Source organism: Tachyglossus aculeatus, chromosome X1, assembly GCF_015852505.1.
Source record: "Tachyglossus aculeatus isolate mTacAcu1 chromosome X1, mTacAcu1.pri, whole genome shotgun sequence".
Taxonomy (NCBI): domain Eukaryota; kingdom Metazoa; phylum Chordata; class Mammalia; order Monotremata; family Tachyglossidae; genus Tachyglossus; species Tachyglossus aculeatus.
The window spans coordinates 56,885,041-56,907,714 of NC_052101.1; the positions used below are offsets into that span (position 1 = coordinate 56,885,041).

The following is a 22,674-nucleotide window of genomic DNA, read 5'->3' on the forward strand; positions in this document are numbered from 1 at the left end:
GAAGTAATGGGGTGGAAGGAAGGGTGAATTCAGGGGCACTTGGTGCAGGGGGCAAGTGTGGGAGCAGTGGAGAGCTATGGAGAGGATGGGAAGGGTGGTGGAGGGGTGGACACCAGCATAGGAAACCACCAACACAACCTAGTATCACCAGAAAAGCAAATGTTCCACACTGTTGTGAAGCCTTTTTCTAGTCAGCACATTTCACCTTGTATGCACTTTTATGCTCTTACTACTACTAATAATGATGGCATTTGTTAGGCGCTTACTATGTGCAAAGCACTGTTCTAAGTGCTGGGGGGATACAATGTGATCAAGTTGTCCCACCTGGGGCTCACAGTCTTAATCCCCATTTTTACAGATGAGGTAACAGGCTCAGAGAAGTTAAGTGACTTGCCCAAGGTCACACAGCAGACATGTGGCAGAGCTGGGATTCGAACCCATGACCTCTGACTCCAGAGCCCGGGCTCTTTCCACTGAGCCACGCTACTTCCCCCAACTACTACTATTCCTGACTCGGGCCTCCTGTCTCAGACAACCCCTTCCTGTTCTCCTTTATGTCTGTGTTGTAGGCTTTCTGAGATTGACCACCCAAACCCAAAAGCAAGGACAATAAAATTAGTGTTAGCATGTCTGTATGAAGTAACCTATGAGTGAAATCAACAGGGAAGCACAACATTGTTTTGTCTATAATTCTGCCATTTTAAATTACCCAAGGTGCTGGATGTGTTACCTAAAAAGAAAGGTGAAAGACAACAACATCCTTTGCTTTGGCTAGGTTTCTTCATCAGCAGTCCAATAAAGAAGGGTTGCTGCATCTAAAAACATAGCTCAACCTTTTCAATCAGTTAGCAGTAGTACTGGTATTTATCGAACTCCCACGAGGTGCAATACACTAGATCTAATTCATTCTATTTGGACATAATGGTGTCTGTAAGCTGCATCAGAAATGAGAAAACACTTTCCAAGGATCCTGGATTTAATGAGACAGAAGATGAGACATAAAATGGGGAGGCTGATTCCTCGTGATTCATTCATGATTTTAAAGCCAGTTCATTCACTTCCAGTGTTTCAAATTGCCCTTTAATGGAGGTTTTCAAAACCCACTCCCTATTCTCCACATACCAAACTCTCTCTGCAGATCCTTTCAAGATTTCCATTCCTCAAAATATCCCCAAGGTATTTTTACTAGCCTCTGCTTCACATGATCTTTACTGCTATGGCTCAGAGAAAGAGTAAGCAGAGCCGAAGCCAAAAAACCTCCTCCCTCAGCCTTGCTGGCTTAGTTTCAGGGACGGAGAAAGTACGGTGGGGGGGGGGGAGAGAGAGAGAGAAGAGCGGCAGGGAAGGAGGGCGGGGGGGGGCGGGGGGAGCCGAGCGCAGAAGGGATAGGATGCCAGACGCTTCCATTGACGACCAAAGCTTTAGTCCAGCCCCTCTCTGCCTCTTCGGCCAATGAATCCTCTAGCTTCAGCCGAGCCTCCTTCAAGCCTTCCCCTAGTTTTACTGTGATAACCTCCTCGGCAGTCATGTGATTAGGATATAGTACTATACTAGGGGAGCTAAGGGACATATCAGCAGCACTGCTGCTGCTGCAACTCCACCGCTTCCTCGGACCAATTTCAAGGGCAACCCGACCAGGAAAAAGTTGTTTGTTTTTTCTAGCAGCAAAGGAGATACCGCAGAGTGGGAATCTGTATGCGCTTTATTTCCTTTTGACTGTTTTGTAAAATTCTCATCGTGTGGAAAGTTCAGGTAGGAAATCGGCTCCCTTTTATTTTTCCTGGACAGCCCTGGAAGAGATGGGTGCGGGGAGGGGGGAGGGGGCGACAATGCTGAGAAAGACAAATTCCTAGGTTCGGTTCCAGTGTGTGTGTGTGTGTGTGTGTACACACGCGCGTTTCCTCAGGTGGTTTGCTATGAGCGGAGGGGTGGAGGGGGTCAGTTCCGAAGGACACGGTCCTAATAGTTGGCTTGGTTTACTTGGCAGAACTGAGCTGCGGGTTTTCCTCCCCGCATCACGCTCCCCTCCGACCCCGCGGACCGTGCCCGATTCCTTCTCTGGGAAAATTGTCGATTTGTTTACAACCATATGTTCGCTTGGGAAAATGGCTTTCCCACTTGAGCCCAGAGAGCGGCGTTCGTGCCAACATGGCATATGTACCTCCTTCCCCGGACCCACGCTCACGACGGCAAAGGACTCCCCGGTGCAAAACCCAGTGCAACGTGTGCCTTGGCCGGGGGGTTGCCCAAGTCGATCCGCCCACCAAGACCCGTTTCCACGGGGGTGGGGGAGTGGCGTGGAAGAATGAGTCCGCGGGGACGTGGAACGGGTCTGAAATGTTTGACAGATGGGTGCGGGGGCAAAACTCCAGCCCCTCGCTCCAGGGCAGAGCTCTGGGCGATAGGAAGGGGATGGGCAGCGGGGCATCCCCTGAAACCATTTCCGAGACGCCACCTCCCCCCCACCCCGCAGCTCCCCGAAAAGGTTGATGCCTTGTTTTTACGTGTCTAGAAGTGTAATTCCCGAGGATGACTTCTTGGGAAAGCTCCTTCATTCCTTCGCGGAACTGGATGGAAATCCTGGTTCCCGGGGAAGGACAGTAAATGGGGAGCAGCTTGGGTTTCCCAGCAAACTTTGCCGATGGCCGGGTTTAGGGTTGTTTTGGAACGAGAGCGGGGAGGAGAACTTTAGGTGCTGCTGCATGTGCCTCTCTCCGCTGGCTGTTATGGTAATGTTGACAGGAGAAACGGAGAGACAGGGTTACTGTCGGTCATTTGGCACTCTGGGACCAAGGAAAACGCGGGCGTGGGGGAAAGGGGGGAGGAAGGAAGGGGGAGGCCAGGGGGGCCTAAGAGGCAATAACAAAGATTTGATAATGCGCCATATAATCCAAATACTTCAGTGCTTCTGATGCAAGGGCCAAAAAAGAAACAAGGTGTGTTTCACACATACCCTTGTCATTTCGAGATATGTATTTAGGAAGAAAAAAACAACCAACCAACAGGTGCTTGGTGGTAACGTTTAAAAATAACTTGTGTCTTAATGGAAGGAAAACGCACCCCCCCACTTTTCCCCCTCCTATGCCCTGAATCGTTGCACTCTCTGTGCAGAGCCCATTCACTCGGCATAAATTAGCATAGAAATGCCTGGAACTGTTTGTGTGCCGGGCATGAATGCCAGTCGACTGTTCATATCTATGCTAAGTGCAAAGTGGGAGAGATTTCTTCTGTCTCGATAGTGACGGGGGTCAGTCATACGAACTAGAGTGTCTCCACCAAATAGACAAGAGGTGGAAGAAGTTTAGAGAGAGAGGCAGGAAAGGACCCCTCCTGCCTAAAGCCTCCCCTAGCCTTTTCTTTCCCAGGGAGGAAACCTAAACTCTTAAATGTCTATTCTAACCGTCAGGCATGAATAATTTTGCATTTATATTATTTCCACCCAATCACATCACAGTGTATTAAATGGATCTCCCAAATAATACACCTTGCCCTGAATTAATTAGTATTGTCCAAGATGAGTCGATGTCCTGCATATGCATTTTTATGAAGAAAAGGAATCTCCCAGTATTTTAAACCATCAGCTTTACTAGTGTGTTGCCTAAATTCTTAAATGGTGTAATAAAATCTTCAAAGGTTCAATCTGGGGAGGGATCAATCAGGAGGACCCACGAGGACCATTTCACTTCTCTTAAGGAGTTGGAAATTCCTCAAGCATATGAAGTGTAAATGAAGTGTGATGCAGCAATTCCTAAATTTAGGCATCAGAGCAGGAAGTTGAAAAAGCCTTTGTTTTTCCAAAAGAACGGGGCTTTTTCCAAGAAAAAGATTGTCAGGACATTCCCAGCTTTTTAGCCAAGACCTAATAGGAAGATGTTGTCCTTGGCATGCCCTTGTTATCCATTCAGGTGGTAATGGATAGTCAGAGGCCTTTCATTGTGACTAAGAGGCTGAGCATTTTTTGTGACTGTTCATTATAACTGAGAGTGTTGGCAGTTTTTCTCCGTCCTCATCCTAAGATATCTAGATGCACAAATGTTGACTTGAGCCAGGCTACTGGGGGCCTGGGGGAGGGAGTGGGGCATTAGAGATCAGGTACTTTGAGAAACTTGAATATCCCAATTAGTGATTGTTCTGAGAAGAGGTGTATTTGAACTCCCATCCCTCCTAAATGCTGGAGAGCTTCTGGCAATGAAACTGGGGGGTGGGGGGCGGTGGCATCTTGCAGCAAAAGCCCAGAAGACTCCTTTCCCAACAGGACAGGCCTGTAGGAACTCCACTTCTTTGAAAGATTTTCACATAACAGTGGTTGTTTGGTGCCCATTAATGAATACCCTCAATGTTTCCACTAATCACTGCCAAGTTTCAAGGGAATGCTACTCTGCAGGGCTGGGATGTTAAAAGATGAGACCATCTGTGGTGTCACCATTTCAGAAGAGCACAAGAATTCTCAGGCCTCCTGAAAACTTTTTCTTTTTCCATTTCTTGTTTTTCTGGAGTGCCATGGATTTTATAACTCAAATGTCATGCCTCCTGCAAATAATATCATAATAATAATGATGGCATTTTTTAAGTGCTTACTATGTGCAAAGCACTATTCTAAGTGCTGGGGAGGTTACAAAATGATCCGGTTGTCCCACGGGAGGCTCACAGTCTTAATCCCCATTTTACAGATGAGGGAATTGAGGCCCAGAGAAGTGAAGTGACTTGCCTAAAGTCACACAGCTGACAATTGGCAGAGCTGGGATTTGATCCCATGACCTCTGACTCCAAAGCCCGTGCTCTTTCCACTGCGCCCCGCTGCTTCTCATAATTTTGGTATTTGTTAAGTGCTTACTATGTGCAAAGCACTGTTCTAAGCACTGGGGAGGATGCAAGGTGATCAGGTTATTCCAGATGGGGCTCACAGTCTTCATCCCCATTTTCCAGATGAAGTAACTGAGCCACAGAGAAGTGAAGTGACTTGCCCAAAGTCACACAGCTGACAATTGGTGAAACCAGGATTTGAACCCATGACCTCTGACCCCCAAGCCCGGCCTCTTTCCACTGAGCCGTGCTGCTGCTGCTTCACGCTGCAAAGTGAGCAAGGCTAAATCTATCCTATATTCAGAGCCTCTAGGTATTAGAGGATCCATAAAATCAGTCCAGATGGGACATAATAATAATAATAATAATGGTATTTGTTAAGCACTTACTATGTGCTAGGCACTGTTCTAAGTGCTGGGGTAGATAGAAGATAATCAGGTTGGACACAGTCCCTTGTCCCACATAGGCCTCACAGTCTTAATCCCCATTTTGCAGATGAGGGAACTGAGACACAGAGAAGTTAAGTTACTTGCCCCAGGTCACACGGCAGACAAGTGGCAGAGCCGGGATTAGAACCCATGGCCTTCTGACTACTGGGCCCATGCCCTATCCACTAGACCATGTACATGACATGTTTCCTCACTTTGTCAGCCGATCAGTCTGAGCTTTGGAGACCAGAAAGAAATAGGGAAGTTGTTAACTGGGGCCCCGTTGCATGGTGGCAGGAGGCTGCACACAGATTTATGCAGGGTGGCTGGCGATTTCCTTATCATTCCCCTGAGTGATGGGGTAAGTTAACACAAACTCTCCATTCACCTTGCTTGCATTCCCCTTGCTTGCATTTCCCTATGTGGAATGCACTGGAGTATGGAGAAACTCTCTTGGTTGATTTCAAGGGATGATTGCTTGATTGGGTTTCATCCAGTAAAAATTCTGGCTGCTCCTTCTACCCTTGTATTTTTGAAATATCCTATTTGGATGGTTATGTTTTAAGAAGCGTATTTTTTGCGGTCACTTTCCATAGGATGATACTAAACTCGTTGAGGAGGTCGGTGTCAAAGCTAGAAGTTTTGGCTACAGGATAAAGTGCATTGCCCCCAGTCCTCTCCTCCCTCTACCTCCACCCCAAATTGTATAAACAAGACAGCTACAATGGCTTTGAAGGGACAACTTGTCCAAGACGTAACTACTCTGAATGGTCAGAGTTAAGTCTGTTTCTTTGATTGTTCATGGCATATTATCCCCAGCCCATGCAGTATGCAGAAAAGGACAGTGGTGTTAAGTGGAACTGACATTCCCTTCATGCTCAGTTGCCTGCCAACTACAGATATCCTGCTCCCTGAACCTAACCCCCTCTCCTCCTCTCACCCTCTACCTTTTGGGAAGGTTAAACGGCTCCTCTTTTTCAGAGCTGTACTTTCCATCAAAAAGTTCGGTTGATTTTTGGCCCAGTGTTCTGTTTCCAGCCAGCCACCCTGTCTTGAGCAAACAAACAACTGATGAACCGGGTTCCTTCCAAGCATGAAGATGGCCTTAAGTCACTTGTGACTTGCTCTCTATTCTAAGAAAAAACGGGACGCTGGAAATGTAGAAAATCATGTTGTTCAAGCAGGTTACCAACCTGTAGTGAGTTGAATGGGCAGGAAAGTTCCAGTTTCTGGATTTAGAAGGTGATGCCAGGGTTAGAGTAGCCTAGGGAGGAACTTAATGTGAACAGGGAACCTATTAGCTGATTAGGGTGGATCAATTAGCCCCAGGATGATGTCAGCTTTAGCAAGAGGGTTGTGACCAGCAATGAGTTTGAAGACTGTCTCCTCCCAGTCTACTCAAAATGAACTCAAAGTCAGGAGGCAACAGAATTCAAATTCACATTAATTACCCAGCAAGTCATTTTGAGACTGGCAAAGAAGACAAATTGATCACTCCATAACTGTGGAAATTACGAATTAGGATTCCCAGGGGTAGGAAAAAATATCCAGTCCAGTTCTCTGCAGGCACCAGGTTTAATGTAAGATGCTTAAATGATTTGGGGGAAGAGTGCCTTTGTTTCCTTGGCTTGGGCTCTAGGTGCCGGTGTCTGTGAAATACCCAAGTGATTGCATTTAGCGCTTTTCTTTCTATGGAAATAGATCCCAAATGTGTCGACTTCCGAGTTTCAGCTTGACAGGGGGAGCAGGGTGGGGAGGAGAAGGGGGAAGATTCCTCCATAACTTGGACTTGAAGAATGGAGTTTGGGGAATCTGAATTGCTGGTCCCTGGCAGATGGAGTTTGGGGGATCTGAATGGCTGTTTGGTGGTGGTGGTCGGGGGCAGGGTGATTCTTAAACTTCTTCCTTTAACTCATCCTTCCCTAGCTTGGGTTTGCTGTCTTGTTGTTGACTTTTGACATGTATTGAGCATCTATTGTGTTTTTTTCATCTTCAGCACTAATTGAGGTATGGGAGAGCTTCTACAGGAAATCAAAAAGCCAACCAAAAAAAAAGGAAAAAAAAATCCTGGGTGGATTGCTTCTTTCCAGTAAAATTCTGGAAGGAAGAAGCTTGTTTTAAACCAAATGTTGTGAAATCATTTTGGAAAGTATTCTTTTGCCATTGGGTGGTGCAATCTTGGAAAATGCTTAGGCAGTCAGAATTCTCCTGCGATACAGCAATATCAAAGCATGTGGCAACTTGTGTACTCAGGGAGTCTGATTTGTCAGACTTTCACCTGAGTTGGGTGGCCAAATGGAATGAGTGGCTAGAAATGGGCAATTCGATCTGAGTTCTCATTGTCATTGTTTTTGTTCCCTCTACTTAGGAGTTCATTTGACCTTGCCCTGCCTTGGTATATGCTGGTGGGAGACCCATAAACAATCATCTAGGAATGGTGGATCACTTGCTTCCTGCTGATGAATCTTATTCGTCTACAAAGTTCCCTATTGGATACCTGGGGGACATGCCAGCCAGTAGGAGGTCATACCAGATGCTGCCCTCTCCCTTGTCGGAAGATGATAGTGACTCTTCCAGTTTCTGTTCGTGTTCCAGTCCTGACTCCCAGGTTCTCAGCTCCAGCTATGGGAGCACATCTAGTGCTGAGAGTCAAGATAGTATCTTAGATTACTTGCTGTCCCAGGCTACTCTGGGGAATGCCCCCACGACTTGGTGGGATAAGCCGAGGTTTCAGCCGGTGGTGAAAGAGGAGCATTTTCAATTCCCCGAGTTCTCAGTAGACCCCGAAGATGCAGGACCATTTCAACCCACTCTGGAAGAGATTGAAGAGTTCCTGGAAGAAAACATGGAACTGGAACTCAAGGAAGGGGCTAAAAGTGAGACCAAGGACTTGAGGGTTGGCAGCCAAATTTCTTTGGGGCAGCATAAAGATCACATGCTCCCGGGGGGTAACTTTAAAGAAAGTAAAAGCAATCAGTCCAGCAGCTCAGCAGAAGGGGCCCATGATTCAAATGGAGCAACAGCCATGGAGAACGGAATCCCTGTCATTCTCCAAATTCAACCCCTCCAGATCAAACAAGAAACAAACACAGGGCCTAGTTCACCAGGGCAAACCCAAGACAACATTAAAATCGCCCAACTCCTAGTCAATATCCAAGGGCAAACTTTTGCACTGGTGCCTCAGATTGTCCAGTCCTCCAACTTGAACTTGCCCTCTAAGTTTGTCCGCATTGCCCCGGTCCCCATTGCTGCCAAGCCCATAGGACCCGGGGGCGTGGTGCAGGGTCAGACAGGAATCATCGTGGGTCAGAAATTTCAAAAGAACCCTGCGGCTGAACTCATTAAAATGCACAAATGTACTTTCCCCGGATGTACCAAGATGTACACCAAAAGCAGCCACCTGAAGGCCCACCTGCGGAGACACACAGGAGAAAAGCCATTTGCTTGCACTTGGCCCGGTTGTGGCTGGAGGTCAGTATCCTAAAGCAGCACAACATCTCGCCCCCAACCAGAATCCCAGAATCTTGTGTGGCATTTCCCTTGGGCCAATCCAACAGGTTCCAACTCTTCCCAGGCAAACAATGGCTGGTCTCTAAAACCTGTTTAGCCAGGTTTTCAATGAAAACCATTTCTCCAAATGTTAGATAAACCAGGAGATTTGAAAGTTGAGTAGGCCAGTATCCTCGCCTGGCCCTGGCTGCTCAAATGTTTGTTGATTTGTCCCTCTGCATATTAAAGCAGGAAACCAACTGGTTTCAAGTTTCATAACGACCAGGTAAGGCTTGCTATGGCTTGCATAGTGTCCTCTGATGGTCCTGTTGCAACACATTGTTTGCACAATAGCTAATCGAGTTGGACAGATTAGGAAACCAGGCCATGGGGATGGAATTACTCTAGTGTAAATATGATTTCTGGGATGCCTGTCTCTTGGTGACAATGGGGCCCAAATTCATTATTCAGTCTCCCCGGTTTAGTAGACACCAAACGTTCCACCAAGCCTCATCAGCCTTCTCTCTTTTTAAAGGAGGGAACCGAGCTGAAAGACCCAGGCCCCAAATCATGGAGCATCAGATTAACTCTTTTAGATCATTAGGTTAGTCATTCCCAGCTGCATGCCCACTTGACTTTTGGAATCGCCATGGTGCGTTCCAAGGATTTGGGTGCCGCCATCTTTGATTTCAGCACATACGTGTAGGCTTGTTCTCCAGCTTGGGAGGGTGGGTGACTGTGCATGTGCAGTATAATCCAAGATGGTGGTGACTCAAAGTGGGAACTCTGCCACTAGATTGATTGAGCGTCCTGTGTACTCCCCACCCCACTTCCATATTCTTCAGAGCACCTGTCCTTGGAAGGGGCTTGCACCTATATGAGAAGCAGGCTGGGTGACCACTTAGTGCTGCAGTACTTCATTGAATCAGCAGTTCATTCATTCATTCAATCGTATTTATTGAGAGCTTACTGTGTGCAGAGCATTGTACTAAGCGCTTGGGAAATACAAGTCGGCAACAGAGACGGTCCCTACCCAACAACGGGCTCACGGTCTAGAAGGGGGAGACAGACAACAAAACAAAACATGTAGACAGCTGTCAAAATCATCAGAACAAGCTTTGGTACCTTGAGAGCCCCACTTTTAGTAAAAAATATTTTTTCAGGGCCCCCCGCCCCCCCCCAACCAATCAAGGGTAAGAGCCATGTCCGTGTTTGACTGGACTAAAAGGTCGCCTAGTGATTTGAATGAGTTAACGTACCTACTACCAATCAATCTGTAGTATTTGAGTGCTTTCTGTGTGCAGAGCACTGTACTAAGCGCTCAGGAGAGTACAATATAACAAGAGTTGGTAGACATATTCCCTGCCCACAGTGAGATATGGGCCTTTGGAAGGCTGGAACCCAGTGTGTGGTTTCACAGAGTCTCTCTCTGCCAGCTCTAAAGTTCTCTGGTAGTGACAGAGCCAAGATTCAAACTTTCAAACTCACGATGTTAACATTCCCCCCTGACTGTGCCAGCAAGGTTGTAATTGTGCCCCCCCCGCGCAAGTGTTAGTGAACAGACCTGATTGGTCCTGGTTTGCAAAGGAGGATGAGATTCCTGCTCCCTCAGTGAATTATACAGGAAACCACTGGAGTGTGAAGATCCGGTCTCTTGTCTACATACCATCACAGGTATTTACATATAGAGATAAAGCGCCTTAGGAGAGGAGAGAACCATAGTGGGCTTCCGGTCAATTAGTGAGTTGCCTTGTTCATCCCTCCTATCCAACCACACCCCAAACGCACACACAACAAGCCTGAATTAGTTGAGCTTTGCCTGTCTCTTTATGCTAGCTTGATCAGTCATTCCGATCCCTGAAAGACGCCTCCTAGGGCTCCCCTCTTGACTAGGCCCTACCATGTATTTCCAGTTACCAGGAGCCAGCAAGTAGCAGGAGTACAGGGCTCATCCAGAGAAGAAATCCCATTATTCAGTGCTTCTGGGACCTATCATCTGAAGAGTCAAGGGTAGTTCTCAGATAGCAACACTTTTGCGTGTTGAAACTCAATTTGAGAGTTTAACTGAGTTCTGTATTCTAATGAAAAGAACATTGACCTGGGAGTCAGGACAGTTAGGTTCTAGTCTTGATGCCATGTGCTGTGTGACTGAAAACATATCAGCTACCCTTCTGTGCCATTCATTTCCCGCCTGTTCACAACCCACGGTCAGGGGATGAATAAATGAGGTCATGTGTGAAAACCCATTCGATTTTAGGTACCACTGACCTTGATTCTCCCTTGTGTATGTGTGTGGGTGCTTAGGGAGGGTGCAAGAAATTCCCTCACCTAGGTTTGGAAGGGCCTGGAGAAAATCCTTTCTCTCCACCCCCTCACCCCCCACCCCCCCTCCCAGATTCTCATCTTGAACCTGTTTGAAAAGGACAGTAGCTTCCTGCATGGCTCCTGGGAGATCTACTCCCTTAGCATCTTGAGCAGATGGTCTGAGGAGTACAAGACTGCTAGGTCTGCCCCAGTCCACCTCCATTAATGCCTCCAATGGCACCTTGCACTAGTATGCACTGCTTAGTGACCCTGAATTTGAGCATGGGAGACACCTTCTTTTTCTTCCCAGGTGAAAGTGTGCTGATGAGCCGTATTTCACGCTCCCCCTCTCTTCTTTCTACCAGGGATGGTAGAATATTCTGAGCCAATATTCTTAGGCACCCAGAAAACCTGTATACCTACCAGAATCATAAGGTTTTGGTTTTTTGGGGTTTTGTTTTAATAATTTTACTATTACATGCACATCTTTGTTTTCCCAATGCTGAGAACAGTGACTGTGAGATCAGAAGAGAAGAAGGCTTCTGTTAATAGAATGCAGGAATTCCAGTATTTTCCACACCTTCTTTTCACACATCATATTTCTGTTGGTAGGGACAAGTTGTAGCCTAAAGCCAAATGAGATCTGAGTAACACAGAACACGCTCAACAAGGAAGAATGTTTACCTTTTACAGAAGTTCAGCGCAGGCTCCAAGGACTCTTGTGTTTGTAGGTTGCTGGAGCCTCTGATCTTTCCAGTGGAATTTCCAGACTTCCAGGGCTGCTGCCTTTCCAGTTCCTTTTCCTTTCTTTCCTTATGAGCATGAGGTGAACAGCCTTTCTTTGAGGAAAAAAAAACATCTGAGTTTGAAGTTCACCAAAATAGTAAAGTTTTTGGTCTCCCAAGTAATTGCAACCAATATGTTGAGCTTGGAGGTGGAGAAAACTGTCAAAAGCAATGCTCCTTCTTCCTATATGGATAATGAGCCTCCAGTGTCTGTATTAAAGTAAGAACACTTACACCAAAATGAACACTCAATCCTCAACAGTCCCTTTCCAAGTAGGGAACTCAACTGGCTGGAGAGAACTTTCTAAGACAATCTGTTTGATTTTAAATGCTCTTTGTGAATGATTGCAGTAACCAGTGACCATCTGTCACTTCACTTCATTCTACTAGTTCAGCTGAGACTAGGAATTGCTTTCTTCAAACCTCTCAGGCAGAATACAAGAGAGCCACAGAAAAATCTCCTTGCCTTACTCTGGTCAATGCTTTCCAGTGATACGGGACTTTTGCTTCACTCTAATGAGCCAGACGGGACAACGTTTCTTCCTTCCTTCCAGCCTACCATTTTACAGTGAAAAACAAGAGAGGATTGGAGCCTTACTCTAGCATCTTTTTCAGATGGGTAAGGGTTTCTAACATTCACTGCTCCCCCAAACATCTTTTCATTATGGGTCTGATTGGGCAAATGAGCAGTATGAGGTTTTGTGTGCAATTTTCAGGACAGTGCTGGGAATGGGTATATCCACAGGACCACGTACCTCATGCTATCTTGAAGCTTCTGAGATGTGGCAGTATGCTGTACGACAGAAACCAGGGGCTGACTGAGTGGGGTTTCTGGAGAACCTGGCTGAACCAGTCTTCCATGACCCTCCTGTGATGATTAGAAGATTCCCTGGAATGGGCTTGGAGTTGGCCTGTACAGAATAACCCATGGGGAAGACATCCCCTGCTGTTTGCTCCTGCTACAAACATTCACTGCCCCTGCCAAACTTGCATTTGGAAACACCTCCATGAAAGGTATAAACAAGAAAGCCAAATATCAGCATTCTTGATTGGGGATTTGGCTACTGAATCCTCCCACCCCCACCCCAATATGAGTTCCCTGTACTAGTAGTAGGAGTTATAGTAATGACAATTATTAAGTGAAAAGCACTGTACTAAGCACTTGGGAAAGTACAACAGAAGCAAATTGCCAGGTCACTTGCCCATAAGGAATTTACATTGTAATTGGGCCGGTGTGTGGGGGTGAGGTGGGGGCGGGGGGAGGGAAGGTGTTTTAGTAAACTTGCTGCCAAAGTATCCAACCAGCAAACCAACATTCAGGACCTTCCCTACAAAACCAAAGGCTTGATAAGATTCCCTTCAAAAACTTTCAATAGCAGCAAATTACACTAATTTCATAGGCTACCAAAAAGCCCACTTTCTTTCGCTGGTCATGATATTTTCAGTTTTAGTAGGCATACTTTCTTCTCCTATCGGGAACTGGTTAGAAGTCATCAGGCCCTAAACCATTCATTATGTTGTAGATGAAATTCAGCACAGAGAAATATCAGGTGATGCCCACTGGAGAGAAAGACCTGAGTGATTTTGTTCTGCTGGAGGAGTCTAAATTCACTGCAACCTTTCAGGAACAGTTCTGGGGAGCATTATGCCTAGCTCAGTGCAGTCATCCACTTAGTTCATAATAGCAGAAAGAAACAAATGAGACATTAGACTGTGTGAAGAGAAGGGTGGAGAAGCATGTACAAAATGCTGTTGTTTCAGCTGAGGGCACATCCCTTAAACAGCACATTCAGTTTTTGACAACTCATCCCAGTAGGGAAAGCAAAGGTGAAGAGATGGGTAAAGTGCTTAGAACCGCTCTTAGAACAGTGCTTGACACATAGTAAGTGCTTAACAAATACCACTATCATTATTATTATTCTTAAAGTGGAGGGTCTTTTGTGGGAGTTAGGATTGTCACTCCTGGGTCTAAAATGGGAAGTTTTCCAGGAGATCCTGGAGTCCTACAAAATAAGGACAAAGCCAGTTTAGGACTCTCTCTTTCACCTTTGCCTTTAATTTCATTTCCCCAAAGGGGTATATGCTGGCCATTTCCAAACAAATGCAAAGCAATAAACAGTCAGTGCAACATACCATACTAGGTAAGGGAGTTTAGGAAAGGATTAGCTAGTACATGCATTAAGCCAGCTTTTTGCAGAAGTCCTTGCTGGGATATGGTATTAGGAATAAAGCTCGTGCTTGAAGCTACAATCTCCAACTATTAGAGTGGCGGGAGCCAGAGGGTGGTGGTGGAGGTGGTTCGGGGTGTGTGGGGGTGTCAATAGAATTTCCTCCGTCACTTGGTCCATTAAATACTGTGCAAGTGTTTAATAATCACAAGACGTCACTGCCTTGTGGCCTGATTGAGTGACCATCCTAACAACCATTTGTCCCTGATTCTTATTTGGAAACAGGAGCTGCTTATCAATCAATCAGTCAATATTTATTGAGCACTTACTCTCTGCAGAGCACTGCACTGAGTTCTTGGGGGAGTACAGTACAACAGAGTTGGTAGACACAGCCCCTGCCCAAAATGAGCAGTTGGAAGAGAAGACCACTAGGCTACCTACAGGGCCTGGGGACTATGGATTATGCGATGCAAAATAGCCCTTAAATGCCACAGGCAGTGGGATCACTGAAGGGGAAAAGAAACTCTGGCCTGTCCCTTACTGATCTGCAGATGCAAGCATGACACAATAGCAACCCCATGCTTTGCTGAAGTGCGCTGCATTGTCATTGAATTTAGTGACCCTGGTGCACAATTTGGGTTCACATTGTTTCTTGATTTTATTCTTTCACATTTTCTTCTGGCTCTAGAATGGTTGAAGAACAAACCAATTATCCTTCTGAGTTTCACTTTGTTCCTTCATAAATTCTGGATTGCTACTTTCAGCCATCTTGTGCGGGCATCTATGAAATGGTGGGTTGGACAAGACTATTCAGAAAGCTAGGAGAAAGCTAGATGCCATTGGAGATGGCAGGGGAGCTTATGTGGGCAGTTTTCACTCAGGAAAAACACTTCTCTTGAATTTCTTCCCAATTTCTAACTTTTCAATTCCTTTGACTTCCATGGGGAGCAGAGAACAATCAAAAGAACTGTTTGACTTGGAGAAGGCCCCAGGGAAGCAGTGTAGCATAGTGGAAAGAGCACGGGCCTGGGAGTCTGAGGACCTGGGTTCTAATACGAGCTCCACCACTTGTATGCTCTGTGACCCTGGGCAAGTCATTTAACTTCTCTGTGCCTGTTACCTCATGCCCCACGTGGGACATGGACTCTGTCTAATCTGATTAGTTTGTACCCAGTGCTCAGTACAGCAGATAGTAAGTACTTTACAAATACCATTAAAAAAAAATATGATTGGCCCAAATTGTGCCATTGGGATAAATGTCATGAAAAGATTTGGCAGTTAATGAGTTCAGAAGTTACCCTCATATTTCAAGCTTGCTCCCTGCGGGGAGAGAAAGGCAGGGCTATCAGGTTATTGACTGATTAATAGGATGTATTGAGCAGCTACTGTGGGCAGAACAGTGTACTGAGCATTTGGGAGAGTACACTGGGATTAGAAGATGCTAGCCTTACCCTCAAGGAGTTTAAAATCAAGCTAGGTGGATGCATGTAGTCAATATGACCTGGTAGGGACATGCCTCCAAGAAGTTCTGTGGTTTCTTGAATGTCCTAAAGGGCCTTAGAGAAGCAGCATGGCATAGCATGGGCCTGGGAAAAAGTCAGGGGTTCTAATCCCAGCTCTGCCACTTGTCTGCTGTGTGGCCTTGGGCAAGTCACTTAACTTCTCTGGGCCTCAGTTACCACATCTGTAAAATGGGGATTAAGACTGTGAACTCCAGGCAGGACAGGGACTGTGTTCAACTTGATTTGCTTGTATTCACCCCAGCACTCAGTGCAATGCCTGGCACATAGTAAGTGCTTAACAAATACCACAATTATTATTATTACTACTGTAGAAATGTAACTGTGTGAAACTACAGAATTCTTTACTCTGGGCTGAGACTGTGGACACCATTGGGCAGGATTGAGCTGTATTTGCCTAAATCATTCCCCAAATCACCCCTAAAAACTTGAATTTCAGAGAGCCCAAACCTAGAAAACAGGAATCCTTAAATGGTGAGATGAGGGTAGAGAGAATTCCAGAAAGATGGCATCTGAATTTGACTCTCATTCCTCTAAAGGCAAGAAAGGGCAGCTGCACTTTTAATATCTGGTATTATTTCATGTTCCGTAACCTTCCTAACTGTTCCAGGTAAGGAGAAGAGTATAACCTAGGGAGCAGTGCTTAATTTGTCTAGGAAGAGGTGCAAGGGTGCTAAATATCCACACCTCTCTCAGTCTTGGGCCTCAGCGAGCTCCCTGCTGCAAGGCTCTAGGAAGAGGGAAGGAGAGGATGAGAAATAGAAATACTTGTATGTCTGGGACAAGGGGACAAAGTGCTGCCATCTCTCAGCTGGTGAGAACCTGAGTTTTCTGAAGAGAGATTAGTTCCTTTTGATGATTAGCTGAAAGGTTAGTTTGTGATTGCTTACCCTTTAGTGGCCCCAGAAAGCCATCACAGGCCTTGCCCTGATTGAAGGCAGGGGAGTGGGGAGGGGACTGGTAAGAGAAAATCCTCTGGGGAGAGATGAGGTGAAGGCTGGGGCCAGGACAAGAGAAGAGAGTTTTTGAGGGAAGAAAGGGTGATTCCTACTGCATTGCCTTGAAATAGCAGTGGGCCGGGGGGAGTCCAAAGTCAACACACTCTTCCTTGTCTTCTAAGCCAGGAGAAAATCAAGTTTAGTGTTGAACTCAGCAGCTACTTAGGTAAGGTGGCAGGAGAGTGAAGGACTTGGGCAAGGGGAATTGCAGCCAGCTGGCCAGGTATACAGGCAATCAGCATCCTGAGCTTTTGTCAGCTGGGTAACCTCCAGGCAAGAGCTGTTGTAGTCCTCCTGTTGAATGCATAGGTTTAGAGAGAAATCAGCCTTAAACCTCCCTGAGCTTCTCTCCCATCCCATTTGATTCATAAAATGCATTTTGTCCTTTGATCCAGGAACTTAGTTGTTTCTGGTTCTTGATCTTTGTTTTAGGAATTGTCCTTTTGTAAACATTCGGGGTGCCAGGAGTTTATTTTGGTGAACCCAGTAAGTTGATCTGGACAGGACTCTGGGGAACAGCATTGCAAAATTCTTGCTCCTTAACTAAGGGCTTGGTTATGAGACCCAGTATATTTTTAACATATTAACTCACATTAGCTGCCACAGCTCAAGTAACACATGCACCTCTGACATGTGACTCCCCTCCAGCCCCTTCTGGGAATCTTTCTAAATAGATGAACTGTACTTGTTTTGTACTGAGCTTGTTTCTCGCTCCCTCCTGCCACCACCAATCAATCAATTGGTCAACTAGTGGCATTTATTAAGTGCTCATTGTGAACAGAGAGTTGGGAGATGGACTTTTTTCAAGTTCTCCCTTGGCAGTGAGGTAGTACTAAAGACCCAGAAGACTGGGGAACACAGGCCTGTCTAACCCTCTTCCTGATCAACTTGAGCACCCTGATTTCTGAAAATGGTTTCTGGCCCTTTAAGCACTTTGGTTCTTCAGTCCCTTGGAAAGCAACTTCCTTCTTTTCCTGCCAAACACACTGCTCTGTTGCTCAACATGCCCCCTTCTTGTGCCTAAAAAGCTTGTATGGAGCTTTGAGAAGTGTTAGGAAATGTGAACAATACTTTTTAGCCGAAGAGAACCATTCTCCCATCTGGAGGATGAGAGGCCAGGCCACTCTGTTCCCCTCAGTCCAGTGGGAGCTTTTCCCAGGACTTGAGGACTAGATTAAGCCTTCATAAGAATGGTGGCTGGGACATAGAGGGTTTGACTGCCTACTTCTTGACCAGGAGTGTGCAAGCTGTGCACTCTGGGCCTGGGGAGTCAAGAGCCTGTCTCTGCTCTTCTCACGGATTCTCCATTACTGCAGTTCTTCCACCCAGATTTACTGGAGAACACTCAGGCTACCGACTGTCTTCAGGCAGGGAGATAGCCTGTGATGTTGCAATTCCCTGTGCTAAGAGTTTGGGAAAGTACAACAGAAGCATGTGATCCATTCCCTGGCCTCAAGGAGCTTACCTGTGAATGGGAGAGACAGACACAAAAATATTTAGGCAGAGCAGCTGTCTCTTTAAGCTAGCCCATTTTCCTCCACAATGGTAGGAGAGAAAGGCTCAGTAATACCCTCCCATGGATCTTAAAGCATTGTAACAGATTCTCATTTTTAATCTTATGCAGCCTTGTGACTCTCTCTGAATACCAACTCCCCAGTCAGGGTTTGAGGCACCCTATCCCAGCAAAGAGGCCTGAGAGCCTCATCCAGGTATTTGAAGTCACCAGGAAAGCATTCCTACAGTCACATTCTTTTTTCAAGTAATTGTAGAGTTAAAATTTTCTTCTAGGGTATTTGTTTCCTGATTTTTCTCTCCTCTGTACCTTTTTTCACTCACTCTTAGTTGACCCACAAACCCTGAACCTCAATACTCAACTTCTGCTGATGCTGACCCTGGCTCAGCATGCGCACCCTTGGGCTTGAGAGATCATAGACCCCACCTCTGAGCTTTCTTTTTACATTCTATATCTGGAGCATTACACAGCTTCTCGCCTGAGCCCTTGCACCTCTTTCATTACAAACTAGGCACTGAGAGAACCAGAGGAAGAAGACAGTAGGGGACGGTAGTGGGGTCATCCAACATCTTCTCCGGGCCACTGGTAGCCCCTAGACCAGGGTTGGAGACCACTGCACTAGACCTGCTTTCAGTGAGGAGGGTTTGACAATAGGGAGGGAGACTCTGAAAAATTACTACAAAATATTTCCTAAAGGTCGCATGGCTTCCTTCCTGCATGAAACCATTGTTCTCCCATGAAATACTTGGCCACTTGATCACTTGTATCTTTCCTCCCAAGTTGGCTTTTCTAACCCCCATGGATATTTATCTACTCCCTTTGTTAAACAATTCATTTCCCAAGTCGGTAGAGGCCCATTCAATTCTCTGGCCCTCCACGGGAGAATGATTCAAGCTGGGCTGACACAGCTTGAAGTGAAGAGAGTTGGCAATTTTCTAACTAATTTGATAATCATGGAGAATCGTTCTGAAAAATTCTGTCCCTCAGATAGATTTTTGGCTGGAATAATCTGATTTTGCTCTCTGAGTCTGCCAGCTGGCCTCTTCGCTTTCTCCTGGATGTAGTCATCCATAAAGTTCCCCCTAAAGTTTCCTAGGTTGTGAATTGGGACCATTGTTCCGATTTTGAGTAGTGTTTTTGTTTCTCAAGCACAGTTTCCCTCCTATTTTGTCCCCATATTTCGGGAAACAGCCAAGAAGCAACATGGCGTAGTGGATAGAGCACGGGCCTGGGAGTCAGAAGGTTGTGGGTTCTAATCCTAGCTTCACCACTTGTCTGCTGTGTGACCTTGGGCAAGTTACTTCACTTCTCTGTGCCTCAGTTGCCTCATCTGTAAAATGGGGATTGAAACTGTGAGTTCCACATGCGACAGGGACTGTGTCCAACTTGATTTGCTTGTATCCACCCCAACACTTAGAATAGGGCCTGGCATATAGTAAGCATTTAACAAATACAATTTTTATTATTACTATTATTCTCTGAATAAACAAATGATAGGTTTTCTTCTAGATGTCCTGTTCCTCTCTTTACTGCTATTTGGAGCAGTCATCAGCCTGCTGAAGGGTAATCTTGTGGCTCCCATTCAGAGGAGAATATGTTTCTCAAAGCTTTAACCCTTGAAGTCTTAGCACTGATTTGCCTGAGCAATGTCCAGCCCCAGTTCAGCTGGCCTCCCCAACTTTCACAAGGCCAGTAAAATTTATGAGGGCTCTAAGATGTTTCCTGGAGTATCTTGCATGAGAGATTTCCATAAGTGCAATTAAGACTATGAGATTTCACATTAGTAACTTGAGCCATGCCTAATCTTTTCCTCAAGAGAGGCTTGCACCTCAGTTATATTCTAGCATTGCAAAATAAGGATAGTATCTCTTACTGCACCTTTTTGACAAGGGAACAGAAGCCCATCTCAGGGAAAAATGCTCATCTCAATGCCCAGATCATTTTTGTAAAGTGACACTTTGCATACTTGTCCCCTCTCCTCAGAAATCTCCAGCAGTTGCCCATCCCTCTCCACATCAAGCAGAAATTCCTGACCACTGCTTTTAAGGCAATCAGCTCTTGCCGACCTAACTATCCACTCTCTTCTCCCATTACACCCCATCTCGCACTCTTCATTCCTCTTAAGCTAACTGGGGCTCGTTCTTATTTTTCCTGCCACCAGAACTCCCTCCCTCTTCGTTTCTGACAGTCCACAGCTGTCCCCATCTTCAAAGCCCTTCTGAAGTCCTATCTACTTCAGGAAGCCTCCCCAGGTTAATCTCTCCTCTCCCTACTTTATATTTCCCAATTTCCATGTCAGTATGTTTATACCACCTATGCACTTAAACAAGGTAGCACAACCATAGGACTTAGGTAGATATTTTATATACTCTTTCTTCCCCCTCCTCTGTAATTTTCTTCCCCACTAGATTGTAAGATCCTTGAGGATGGAGATGGTGACTACCAATGCTACTGTACTCTCCTAAGCACTTAGTCTAGTGGCCCTCAGTACATTGCTATTGATTGATTGATTGATTGATCAATAATATGATAGTGAGTCAGGTGACCGAAGGCTAAGCGAAAGCTTCCGAGTATAAATGACTGCTATTAGGTACATGTTCTACCAGCTAACTGATTAACTTATAGGCAGGGTGACAGGAGAACATGGTCATTTGAAGAACTGGGGTCTGGAGGTTTCCAAATTGGCATATTAGTGGGTGCCTCAGTTGGAGGAAAGGTGTACCAGCAGGAAATGAGGGTTTCCTCTGGTTTGCAATGCAGGACCTAAGTCAATTCTGTTTCTAGCTTTCTCACTGCCACGTGCTGGAAGACACTAGTTGCTCCTCCTTGTTTCTCTGTGCCCTAGTCTCAGTGAAACGTGGGAGGCAACATGTCACTCCCCCTTGGTTGAGGATGAGGGGGGTAGAATTAGTAAGTGCTTGTCTTTGCTGGAATCCTCCTGTGACAGGGACCAAAAAGAATTCAAAGCATTATCCTGACTGGAGCTGTGGCCTGCCCAAAGCCTATAAAGTGCTCCTTTCTGGGCTTGATTAGGTGCCCCTCATTGTCTTAGTACCTGTGAACCTTAAATGATGGTAGTAGTAGTAGTAGTAGTAGTAGTAGTAGTAGTAGTAGTAGTAGTAGTAGTAGTAGAGCCCATTGTTGGGTAGGGACCGTCTCTATATGTTGCCAACTTGTACTTCCCAAGCGCTTAGTACAGTGCTCTGCACACAGTAAGTGCTCAATAAATACGATTGAATGAATGAATAGTAGTAATAGTAGTAGTAATGATACTTATTGAACACCCACTGGGTGCAATGCACTACTAAACTCTTGGGAGAGTACAAGAAAAAGGAATGGCACAGCTCCTGCCCACAACGAGCTTACCCTCTAATGGGGGAGACAGACATCAAAATGTTTACAAACTAGAGAAAACAGATTAAATGACTGACTATACAATCGATTAAACATACATAAAGGGGAAGGGATGGAATTGGAAGATACAAAAGCTCAAAAGGTTGCTTCTTTTCTGCTGTGTGGCAGGTTTTCCAGATCAGATGAACTCTCTCGACACAGACGATCCCATTCGGGAGTGAAGCCTTACCAGTGTCCTGTCTGTGAGAAGAAGTTTGCACGCAGTGATCACTTGTCCAAGCACATCAAGGTGCACCGGTTTCCCAGAAGCAATCGTTCGGTGCGTGCAGTGAACTGATCGGTCCCTCTCCACCCACTTTCCATCTATCCATTGGTCTGAAAACAGCTGACAGCGCTCTGTTCACTATTTTATAGTGATAATTTATTTGTCTCTGAAACAGTGATGCTGTTATCTGATGCCATCACATGTGAATGTTTGGGTTGGAAAAATAGAATTTGAGAATGAAGCTTTTTGCAGTTATTTTGTTCCCCTTTGCCCCTCCCTTCTTTTCACTTCTTTGCTTCTCCTTGGAAATTACAGTGTTTTATTTTAAGCTGTTTTCTGCCACACAAGGAAAATTTATGGGCTACTTGCAGCTAGTTAATTACAGTTCTGGCATTCCTGTGGGCTTTGCTCATATACAGAGCTATTCATTGTGAGTTTTTATTAAGCTGAGTCTATTTGTCCAGTTTGGATATGGCAAATTCCTTTTGAGAAATAAAAACAAGTCCTTTGTGTCTCTGTGGCCTCTCCCGGGGATTTGGAATGGATGGAGGAGGCTTTGGAACTTGCATTTGTGCTCCGATCCTCCTGATTTCACCCTCCATAGCACCTTTAGTTAGTCCTCTCTTCTTTAGGGAGAGGGGAAAAAAGATTTTAAATAATGGTAACTTTGACCTTTTTGAAGCACTCACTAAGGGCTAAGCACTGGGGGAGTTACAAGGTTATCACATGGGGCTCACCGGCTATCTTAGTCCCATTTTACCGATGAGGAGACGGAGGCCCAGCAAGGTTGTGACCTGCCCAAGGTCACGCGGCAGGCCAGAGGCAGAGTGGGGATTAGAACCCAGGTCTCCTGACTCCCACCCCCCCCACCCCCACCCACCAAGGCTTCCACTAGGTCCCACCGGCTGCCTGGGTCTGAGAGTACTTTCAAAGGCCCTACCGGTGGAGCTTGGTCCAGATTAGATCACAGGTTTTCTACCACAGTTTGATGTAAATGATCATGTTTTAGGGCTCGCTTCTGTGTACTTACCATAAAACCATTTTACT

The 22,674-nt window shown here is 45.8% G+C and overlaps 1 protein-coding gene across 1 annotated transcript; it reads left to right on the forward strand.

Moving 5' to 3' along the window:
• The first annotated feature begins 1,542 nt into the window (after nucleotides 1-1,542).
• KLF15 (Kruppel like factor 15) lies at nucleotides 1,543-22,395 on the forward strand. The gene is made up of 3 exons (XM_038772294.1): nucleotides 1,543-1,752; nucleotides 7,600-8,702; nucleotides 21,531-22,395. Exons 2-3 carry the CDS (start codon nucleotides 7,666-7,668, stop codon nucleotides 21,697-21,699), a joined length of 1,206 nt encoding a protein of 401 aa, XP_038628222.1. The 5' UTR covers nucleotides 1,543-1,752; nucleotides 7,600-7,665; the 3' UTR covers nucleotides 21,700-22,395.
• Nucleotides 22,396-22,674: the final 279 nt, after the last annotated feature.

Excerpts from the sequence above, each read along its gene's own strand:
- KLF15 (XM_038772294.1), top strand. The coding sequence starts at position 7,666 with ATGGTGGATCACTTGCTTCCTGCTGATGAATCTTATTCGTCTACAAAG. Across the intron at positions 8,703-21,530 it reads TGGCCCGGTTGTGGCTGGAG|GTTTTCCAGATCAGATGAAC; the intron begins GTCAGTATCCTA and ends GCTGTGTGGCAG.